Here is an 11,646-nt window from a genome sequence, read left to right on the forward strand (position 1 = left end):
TACAAAGATGAATTATAATTAGGAGTATTTTATTATAAAATAAAATTTTATAATTAAATTTATAAATATTTGAACTAAATTATATATTTTATAAAAATTTAAGAATTAAAATATAATTTAATTAAATAATTTTTAATTAATTTTTAAGTGTTATATCAACATTAATGCTAAATAAAAAAAAATAAGAGATTTATAATTTAGTCCCTATATATTGTCATTATTAACAAATCAGTTTTTGCATTTTTTAAAATCTATTAAAACGTTCTTATCTTTTATTTCCGTCAACAAACTAATCTTTTTGTATATTTTTATCATTAAAAATATAGCAAAAAAATCAAATTACTCCTTCATTTCCTCCTCATTTTTATTCTTCATTGATTCTTCCTCGTTTTCTTTTTTGATTCTTCTTATTCTTTTTTTATTCTTCTTCGATTTTTCTTTTTATTCTTCTTATTTAAGGAAGAAGAGGTGGAGATTATTCTTCTTCGTCGTCATCATTTTCTTATTCTCATTATACTTCTTCTTATTTATTGATTCTTCCTCCTCTGTTATTTTTTTGTTCTTCTTTTTGTTCTTCCTCTTTTATTTTTCTTTAATTCTTCTTTAATTCTTTGATTATTCTTTTTATTCTTCTTTAAGGAGGAGGAGATTTTTCGTTCTTCTTATTCTTCTTCTTCTTCTTCATCATCCACTTTTTCTCCGTCATCATCATTTTCTTTTTTTTCTTTTTTTTTAGGAGAATGAAGGACTATTTCGTTGACAAAAAGAAACAATAAGAATATTTTAATAGATTTAAGAAAAAATAAGGACATTTTAATAGATTTCTAAAAATATAGGAACTGACTTGTTAATAATAGAAATATCAAAAGATTAAATAAGAGATTTTATTTGAGAATAAAATTAAATTTTAAAAATTTTATTTCTCATTTTTTATTTATTTTTAACGGAACGAATATTTCGTTGATGAAAAAAAAAGACGTTTTAATAAATTTTTAAAAATATAGTTTGATTTGTTAATAATAATAATATTCGACGGTTAAATTAAAAAATTTTTTAAAAAATTTATTTTACTGATGAAATAAAACTGTGATTATTTTATCACAAATTATTTTATTTAAAAAATTACCTGTGTACTTTTTGTGATCATTCCAATAAAAATAATTAAAAAAAATGCTAAAAGAATTATAACAAACTTTAAAGAAACACATAACTTGAAAATGTAAATTATAATGGAAAAATACTTTTGGTAAAAATGGGTAGCCAAGCATTGTCACAGTAAAAAACAACTTAAAATGTTGCATCTTATAGTTATGCTTTATTCTCCTCTTTTCTTTGATATGATGAGAATGTATTCGATCATAAGCATAACAAATTCCATTAAAAATTATAAAGATAATTGACGAATTAGAAAAAACAGTAAATAAAAATTAAAAATCATAATAAAAAAAAACATTGACAAATCAAAGCATATTTTTAGGATAATCTGTACATAAGCACCAGCATCCAAATGAAGCACCTGCTGTAAATTTACCCGCCGATTGCTTAATAATCGAACAAAATTGCTCTGGTTAGTTATGGAAATTTCAAAAAAAAATAAATCAATAATGAAACTACATTTTGTTAGAGTTTTGCCAGAAGTAAAAGTTTTCCTCAGAATCCGCATGCGCTCAACTTTAGTCTTTCGCAACTCTGTGAAAACGCAAAAGGCGGGCTCCCGAGTGTTTGGGCTCTGGTAGATAGACACACACTGAGATGTTCTGACGAGGTAGACTGACGAGGTAGACGGCCACCATTTGAGATGACGGGCGTTGCTGGGGCCACACGTGGGATGGATCACCTTCTCTCAAAGATTTATAAATCTCGATTTTCTTTAATATAAAATAATTAATAAATTCACCTGAAATTTAAATTCAAGAATTTACCACTCTAAAAATACTCTAATACCTATACATTAATCACGAGTAGCTAGTTTGTAAGCTACTCAATTTTTTTATTAAAATCTAAATAAATTTAATTTAATTTAATTTTTTTATATGGTATTATTTGGTTTTGTACTTTTCTTATAAATTTTTATATACTATAATTAGTATTTTAATTCCGTTCGACATAATAATTATATATTTTTTAAAAATATAAATTAAAAACTAACAGAATAAAACTTAAAATTTATTAAATTTATTCAGATACACTTATTATCAAACTAAATCGATAGTACATAATAATTATTAAAATATTTATCAATTATTAAAATAATTAATATTTTTAAAACCGTTATTATTTCTGAGTAAGACTTTGATATTTTCATATTAACTATATAAATAGATTACGATATAATTTTATTAATGTAGGAACATTTTTTTAAAATTTAAATAACATAAATGAAATTTGTATAGAATAAGAGTATATGTTTTATATTAGCTGTAGAAGTTAATCTACAAGATTGAAAGCTTTCTTTTTCATTTTTTATTATTTAATAAAAGCATCCTTTCAAATCTTAATTAAAACTACCATTAATTGATCATTAAATTTTTATATGTATTTATTATTAAAATAAATTCTTATACATTATTATTTCAATAAGATCTATATTATGTTAATCAAGTAGATCCTTTTTCTAAAAAAAAAATCTCCAAATATATCCACATAAATAAATTTATATATACTTAAAAAAATATAAATCTCTCGTTGCATAATTTAGTTTTTATATGAATTTATTTATTAATTTAATTTAATATTAAGTACATGAAAACCATTTAAAAATAAGAAGCATAAATTATATTATTTCAAATAATTTTATTTTATAAGATGTAAGGTGTCGTAATTCTCTTTTCTTTATTAATTAAAATTTTTATTTAATTCAGAATAAAAGTTAATTAATCATATTTTTTCACTTACGTGTGAAATTTAAATAATTAAAAATTATAATTTATTATAATTTTATTATATTTTAATATAATTATTATGTCATATTAATAATATACGATACAATTAATTTATTCGGCATAATTAAATAAATATGTTAAAAATTTTAAAAAATAATTAAAAAAGATAAAAATACAAATTTTTCTGCGTTCCTTTGTCACTCGATACTTTCATTTTTTCCTCTTTTTTAAATTTAATTTATTTTTTTCGTGAAAGACAATATGTCAATTGATTATCAATAAAAAATAATATAATATTATCTCTATTAAGAGTTTCAGAGATATTTTGATCATCACTTATAATTTCTGTGCCGTGAAAATAATTTTCACATACAATCTAATCAATTTTTAAAATATGCAGATCTTTTTGACAGATATTTGGCGACAATACTTGGACAGTTATTGTATTGAAAAATTTGTTTCTAATTACAAGTCGGATATTTTATTTTTTATGGAAATAAAATATTTTAGTTCTCATATGTAATTTTTTTCATAATTTTTTATATTTTGATGGTTGTTTCTCAGTTAATAAATAAAGATTGAGAATATGTCTTTTGTTAATGTGAAAGAGTTATGAGTTATGTGGTTGGCTTTTTTTCAAATTTTATTAATTCGGTTATTTTCGGAATATAATATTCAATGAAGATTTATTAGTTATTATGAGTTTCCAGAATCGCAACGACGACGTTAGTTTTGGAACCTTATTCGAGTTTTATCTCATAGAAGCTCTCTTCAATGATTTTGTTCGGAAGAATTTAATGATTTATGCTCGAGAAATGAAAAAAAATGAGAATTATTTTTACTAAATTATCTTATGTAAGAATTTAGACAAACACTTGAAGAGCATTTTTATCAAATTATCTTGTGTAGAGATTTAATTTTTAATTTTGAATGATTATAAATTTTTGTTAGATTTTAAAACTGATATTATATCTGTTAGATGAATTTATCGTAATATTATACTAACTGTTTATATTTTTGTTGGAGAATTTATTAGATATACTTTTTATTTGATAAAATTTTATTAATATAATAAATAAATTTTTTTTATAAAAAATTTTAAAAAATAATTAAAATACTACTCTAACCATTCTAACCGTTCATATTTTGATCAAAAAATCTATTGGATATATTTTTTATTTGATAAAATTTCATTAATATAATGAATTAATTTTTTTTATAAAAAATTTTAAAAAACAATTACTAAACTTACTTCAGTTTCAGCTTTTTTTAATTATTTTTTACCTAAAAAACAAATTTACTTTACATTTTAGCTGTGTAATAAAAAAAAATATTTAATAAAATGGCTGTGAGGGATTAGCGTCTTGGGGGTTCTAGAGCTAGATCTAACAAATTTTTTGCGTGTTCGTATATAAAATATAGGTGGATTTTATTTTCAAATAAAATAATTTTATTGTAAAAAATTAACACAAGCTACTTTATGAAAATAATTATTAATTTAGTAAATATTTTTAATTTTTTAATAATAATAAATAAAATGACTTTACTAAAACATAAATAACAAAAAAACTAATTATTAATTTGAATTTATATTTATTTTTGTTATTTTTAAAATTATAATTTATACATGTTTATCAAATGTAATTATTTTTTACATTATTTAATATATTTTTTATAAAAAAATTTGTATTTAAATGTGATCATTTATATATATTTATAAAATGTAATTATTTTTTTACATTAACTTAATATATTTTTTTATAAAAAAATTTGTATTTAAATGTCATTATTATTATATAAGAACATCTTCTGATATTCCTCTCCACCTGGATTTTCTTCTCTTATCTCTCTTTCTTCCTTTCTTCTGCAACCTCAACAAGAAAAAATAAAAATTAAAAAAACCCTAATTTTTCAAGTCGCCGTTTTTCTCTTCCACCGGAAAATGAAGTGATCAGGTACTTAGAATTCAATTTTAATTCACTTATTCTCATATCTATGTTTCCCTATTTATGCATGCGCCTCTTTAAATCCACGTAAATGCCTTTTACTTTTGTTGGATTGGTATAATTCAAATAAATCGAGCTTCTTCCATTGTTGATTGATGTTTGTTTTGCTCTGATTCCCTGTTTTTGATCGTGATTCTCATTCAATCGGGGAATTGTGTTACCAGACTTGATTGCAGAGGTGTATGGTTCTTTTTTTGGATGTTGTCTGTTTTTAATTTCACTGCTCTTGCCTTTTGCCAGCTTGGTTCATTGAATTTCAATGATAACTCTGTTAGGTTCCCGTGAAAGACCAAAATGGGAAACCTTGCAGGTATTTGCATTTTATGTTTGATAGTTCTGTTTTATCTGCCCAACTATAAAATTGTGTGTTAGCTGGTTGTTTGTATCAGATTTAGTAAAAAAAAATCGAAAGAATAAGAATACATAGGGTTTTGGTAGATTTATTTATGGTATATGTATATATTTTCTTATTGATAAACAAATGTTGCACGTGGCTGAAAATTATGATCTGATTTCAGAGAGGGATTCAACTAATTTTGTTTGCTAGAACAGTTGGGTTTGAATTTGTGCTGTTTTTTTTTTTCCTGATTTAGGGTTTGGTGATAGGTTTTGACACTGAATTTCTAATCTTCTTTTTATTGTTTTAGAATGAATGCAGTTAGAGAGATGGCATCAATCTGATACAGAATTCTACACTGTAATATTTGATTTAGAAGAGGAGTAATGGAGGCTAATATATGTGACATTAATCACTTGGATGCTGACGTCCTTTTGCCTCCTAGGAAGCGCCTGCTTGCAGGATTCAAGAAACAGAGTTCTGATGGTGATGCTGCTTTGGCCCCTGTTGCAGTTGCTTCATCTTCATCCTCATCCGCAGCATCTCCTTCTTCTCCTGCCCCAACTCTATCTCCATCACCTTTGTTCCCATCTCCCCCTTCGCCAACTCCTTGTTCTCCATCTTCAAGTGAATTTCAAGCCCGCCTCAATAATCTGTTGACTTCTCATTTTAATAATAATCATAATCTTTCGCCTGATCAAATTGTAGAGGCCTCAAAATCAGCAGCTGAGGCTGCTGTTAAGGCCGCAGAAGCTGCAAGAGCTGCAGCTCAGGAGAAGGCTATTATTGCAACAAAAGCTGTGACAGCTGCGAAAAGTGCATTAGCGTTAGTTGCATCCTTTCCTGGAGAGGCAGCTAGCAAGGAGAGGTGCTTAAAAAAGAATAAGCTGAAGAAGCATGTACAGGTTCAACTTTTGTACAAAAAGCATCAACCTATTGAGAACTATAGGGATGATGAAGAGTTAGCTCGTAAGTTGCACAGGGTTATAAACAGCTCTCCTAGAATTTCAAAGAACTCTTCGAGTTCTGATTTGAAGGGTCATAAAAATAAGAAGCCTAAAAGCTCCCCAACTTCTGAAAGAACTAGGGTTTCAAATGGAAGTGTAGTGTTTGGAGGAAACCTGTCTCCCATGTGCAATGGACATGCTATAGCAGGTGAATTGGATTCTGAAGGCTCCATCGATGATGAGGCATGCACAAGTACAGCAGATGAGAAGACATCCAAATTTGAAAAGGCTGCCCAACTAGAGATGGATAATGGGGAAGCAGAATCAAGTCACTCCAAGGATAAAGTATGGGGAGATGCAAGTTCGCCTGGCAAAAGGAGGGGAAGACTGAAACTAAGGAAGTTGCCATTAAGCATTTGTAGCTCTAGGGATCAAGCAAAACCCAAGGATGATATTTTTCCCAGAAGTTCCCCATTGGCTGACAAGAACATGGCCAATCCTACAACTCGCAATAAGCCATTGTTTTCTATGGAGCCTTCAGCCAATAATCCAATGGCAATTGATGTTCCACCTATGCGGAAATGTCAGGAGTTCAAATCTCCCGCTAGTGTTAAGCAGAATAAAGTGATTCAGTCATAATTGTCAAATCCTTCTGATAACAGGTCACGCCAGTGATAGAAGTTGATAGCTGAGGTAGATTCGTGATGCTCTTCTTTTTTTTTTACCTTTTTTTTTATATATATAGGAACGGTTCATCTTTGGTTTTGTAATGAACTTGAGCTGAGAAACAAAAAATTGTAAATTTTAGAAGTTGAATTGCTTGCTGGCAATTAGGTTCAAGTCCTTGCCTTCCCTCTCCCTCCCTTTGAACGAAAATGGAAATTTCTCAAACACCGTTCAAAGGTTGCTGTAGATGACATCAAAGCTTCGAGTGTTTCATTAAAAATTACACAATTTCTGTTCAGTCTTTTTGCATATTGATCCTGCTTTTTTCATATATTGTCTCTATTTTTGGCAAGTTGATGGTATTTGAAGTGGAAGCTTTGCATGGTATTTTTGTAGATTTGAAAATCTTTCGGATCGAAAGATGCAAAATCTATGCCTGCAATATATGTTCTGCAGCTGGAACTGCATTCAGAAGCAGAGAAGCATTGCAATACTTGACAATTTCTCTCTCCTACGGCCTCTTGTAACCCTTTTTTTTCTTTCGGCTTCCAATCTTTCCGTATTAACAAATGTTTAGTCAATCTAATTTATGGACTTTAAGAAAAAAAAAAAAAAAAAAACTTTTCCAGGTAAGGTTAGATCTGTTTTTAATAGGTGCTAACTCGGTAAAAGATTAACTTACAGATAAAAGCATTTGAACAAATTTTATAATAAACCTTCTAATTAATAAAATTTCAACTGTCTTAAATAATTAGTTTAGAATATGATGATGACCGTAATAACAAATAACAATAATGTGGTATGTGTTTCATACTCTCTACAGTGATCTAACGAATACGGAAACATAAGGGTGTAATGGAAACATAAGGATGTAATGGAAGAGTCGAGCTAATTTTATAAAGTTTAGACTTATTTATTTAAAACTTTGTAAAGTTTAGACTTGTTTATTTAAAATTTTTATAAATTTGATTTTGAACTCGAATTTTAATATTTAGTTCGAACTCGACTCGAAAATTAAATATTATAATCGAGTTTGATTCGAGATTAGACTCGTGAAAAATTCATTTAAAATAATAACGAGTCTAATTTAAACTCGAGTTCGAAAATTCAATTTAAAAACTCGTTAACAAAATCTAATTAATTTAAATTTTTAAATATTGAAATTTTAAACTAAAAATTAGAAAGGACTTTAATAAAATCAAATATAATTTAATTAACGTCAACTCAAATCAAATTTTTATAGAATAGTTTCACCCCTCTATATCTATAAATTTTCGATGCAAAATAGAAAATAGATATTATTTCAGTAATTTTCAATATTTCGTAGGTAAAAGAACGCGTAATAATTTAACTAAAATGGATTTGTGGTGTAGTGGTTAATTAAAGGTGATTTTTCTAATATTTTAGGTTCTATTCCATCAACAATTTTTTTTTATTATTTAGATTTTAATATTTAAATTTTTTTATATTTTTATTATTTAGATTTTAATATTTAAATATTTATTTATTTATGTATAACATCAAATATTATTCATTATTCAAAATACTAATTATACACTTTTAATTAATTATATAAAATGTATTTAATATAAAATTAACGATATACTAGTAAATTTAATAATTATTTATTTAAATATTTATATTACATGAAAAATTAATTGAAATATATATACTAAATATATAAATCTATATACAAATAGTCTATAAAGATAAAAAAAATTAATTATATAAAATGCATTTAATATAAAATTAACAATATAATATTAAATTTAATAATTATTTATTTAAATATTTATATTATATGAAAAATTATATAATAAATATATAAATTTACATACAAACGGCCTATAAAAGTGAGAGAGATTAAATTTATATAATTTTATTGTTAATATTAATATACATTTTTATATAAAATTTATTAATATATTATCATTAATTATTCATATATTATCATTTTATTATTTATATATTTTACGAAGTTTAATTTGATTAAAATTACTTAGTATCAAAAAATATCTTTATATTAAAATTTTTAATATAATATATTATTAATAGTATATTTTTTTAATTTTAATCCAAATACATTATTTATATTAAATTATTATATACAATATAAAAATTACTATTATAATACATATATAAACTATGGTATGAAATGAATATATTAGTAGAAGTATAATCGACTTAATTACACAATTATATATAATATTATATTATATTATATCGATATAATCGAATTATATTATATTAATAATTTAATTTATAAAATTAAAATAATATTACGTACGAGAATAATTATAAAAAGCACATAAAAAATATATATAATAACAATAGTCGATTGTGAAAATTTAATAAAAATATTTTTTAAATGTATAAAAATAGTATTTACTTGAAAAGATATAATCGCAAAGAAATACAGAGTAATAGTGTAATTACTCAAATACTTATTTAGTTTATTATTATTTAATATTTTAAGAGTTTAAAAATAAAAAAAAATATTAAAAAATAAAAAAATTTATGATAACATCACTTATATGATCATTGATATAATATTTATAATTTATTTTTGTTAAAAATATTTATATTATTACTTAATTCTTTCTAAAATTATTACTTAATATTTATTGTTATTCTCATATATATATATCATTAACTTCTTTATTTTAAATTTAAAATTAAATTATAAATTATTGTAATTTATAAAATATATTTTTTATTATTATTGTAATATAATTTTAAATAGTAAATTATTTATAAAAAATAATATAATTATACATTTATAAAATATAACATTAATATAAATTTTTAAAAATTAAATGATATAACTCATGATTTTATTTAATAATTTATAAATAAATATATTATTAAATCTATTTATAAGTCTTTGTAAATGAACTTATTTACGAACTTGATAAACGAATATATTCATAAGTTTGTTGTTCATGAGCTTGCTTATAAATTTAAAAACGAGCCGAATTTGTGAGTTTAAACGAGCTGAATACTAATAAACGAACTTAAAAGGTGAGCTCAAACTCGGTTCGTTTATAAAATAAGCTGAACTCGATTGAGTTTTTATTGAGTCGAATCTTGAATAGCTCATGAACAGTTTTATTCGTTTATACCTCTACCAACAGTTAATAACTTTTGTTTTATATGATGTAAATATAATATTTTATATTGTTATAAAATAAATTAGATATATTTTTGTGATAAATATTTTTCTATTTATTATATATATTAATATGAAAAATAAGAAAAAAATTAACATACTTAGCATTGCGCGAGAATGTAAAGCTTGTTTATCATCTACAGATGAAATCTGAATTTAATAAAAATATCAATGGGTAAATTACTATACACTGTATAATTTATGTGTTTTGATATTATTAATATCATTAGTATATACAAATCGATAATAACATTATCAATTAACATTAATACGTTGCTAGTTAATGTATAGATTAAATTAGAGTAAGTAATATTTAATTTAAATCAAAAAATTTATTGAATTGAATTAATTTAAAATTTTAATTTAATTTTTAATTTTAAAAATTTTAATTATTTTAATATTTTAAATTCCTATAATTTTAATAAAAAATTAAAGCAATAATAATATATTATTTTTAATAATATTGATATATTATTGAAATTAAAATATTTCGATTAAATTTTAAAATATTAAAAAATAAAATGTAAAAAATAAAAGTATAATCGATCAAACTAATCTGAATCGAATCAGATTTATTTAATTGGATTCGATTTCTATTCAAAATTAATTCAATTTAATTTTTATAAATATTAAAATTTTAATTTTTGATTTATTCATTTGTGATCGAATAATATCAAATTCTCTCCCATAAACAAAAAAATATATAATATAAAGCTACTGAATGCTGATCTATCATAATACTAAAATTACTCCCATGAAAAAAAATATATATAACATAACAGAAAATAAGAAAAAAATTTGAAGAAAGTAATGGAGATTAATATCTTTTTTTTTTAAAAATAAGTGTTGGATGTAGTGTAGGGTGAAGGCAACACGAACCTTGAAAAGATTAGTGTTTTATGATTGAACGAACCCCGGTGCTGATGATTCGGGGCATAATTCATCAGATGGGCATGAGCCATCACTATGGAGGAGGGAACAGTAGCTTCATTAGGACAGGCAAGAGGCAACCACGGCATTTTCTTTTTCACAGAAAAAATAATAATAAATTTGCATTAGAACTTACAACAGATATCAAATCCAATAGGCTTGAGGCAATAAAATGAAGAGGACATTTAGAGCCCAACTATAACAGCAAAGCCTATATGTCCAATAACCAAAAAAACCCCTAAGCTATACAAACTCGGTTATGGGTGAGTTTGAAATAAAAAATAATCATTGGTTGGTGTCTTGGTAACGCATGATATCAATAACCCCCGACCCATATATGCTATCTGGCTAAGGAGCAGAAGACCTACGCAAAGCAACATTGCGCCAGCGTCTTCGACCACTCCGAGGGGACAAAAGCTGCAGACGATAGACCAAAAGAACAAAAGCTCATAGGTCATAGCTAATAGAAAATGGCTGGAAACTATCAGAGGTTTGGGGCAAATATTTGTTAAACGAGATGCCACCAGTTAGTGCTATCTACACCAGACGCAAGCTCTACACAAAGAGATCAGGGATCTGGACTCCTCTATAACCCCTTGCAGAGCAACAAAACCACAACACGAGTTAGATCCACATGCATGTCCTCACCATGAAGCTCCAAACTCTGCAACTAAACAACAATAAAAACTCAGCTAAATGCAGCTCTCCC

General features: G+C 24.7%; 1 protein-coding gene across 2 annotated transcripts; it reads left to right on the forward strand.

The window, feature by feature from the left end:
- Positions 1-4,698: 4,698 nt before the first annotated feature.
- LOC110609268 lies at positions 4,699-7,136 on the forward strand. 2 transcript variants are annotated; one of them, XM_021748855.2, is made up of 3 exons: positions 4,709-4,837; positions 5,129-5,198; positions 5,536-7,136. In XM_021748855.2, exon 3 carries the CDS (start codon positions 5,612-5,614, stop codon positions 6,809-6,811), a length of 1,200 nt encoding a protein of 399 aa, XP_021604547.1. In that variant the 5' UTR covers positions 4,709-4,837; positions 5,129-5,198; positions 5,536-5,611; the 3' UTR covers positions 6,812-7,136. The 2 variants fall into 2 exon arrangements, with proteins under 2 accessions (XP_021604461.1, XP_021604547.1); XM_021748769.2 differs by lacking the exon at positions 5,129-5,198 and having other exon boundaries at positions 4,699-4,837.
- Positions 7,137-11,646: the final 4,510 nt, after the last annotated feature.

The sequence above is a fragment of the Manihot esculenta genome, chromosome 1, assembly GCF_001659605.2.
Source record: "Manihot esculenta cultivar AM560-2 chromosome 1, M.esculenta_v8, whole genome shotgun sequence".
Taxonomy (NCBI): Eukaryota; Viridiplantae; Streptophyta; class Magnoliopsida; order Malpighiales; family Euphorbiaceae; genus Manihot; species Manihot esculenta.

Excerpts from the sequence above, each read along its gene's own strand:
- LOC110609268 (XM_021748769.2), top strand. The coding sequence starts at position 5,612 with ATGGAGGCTAATATATGTGACATTAATCACTTGGATGCTGACGTCCTT.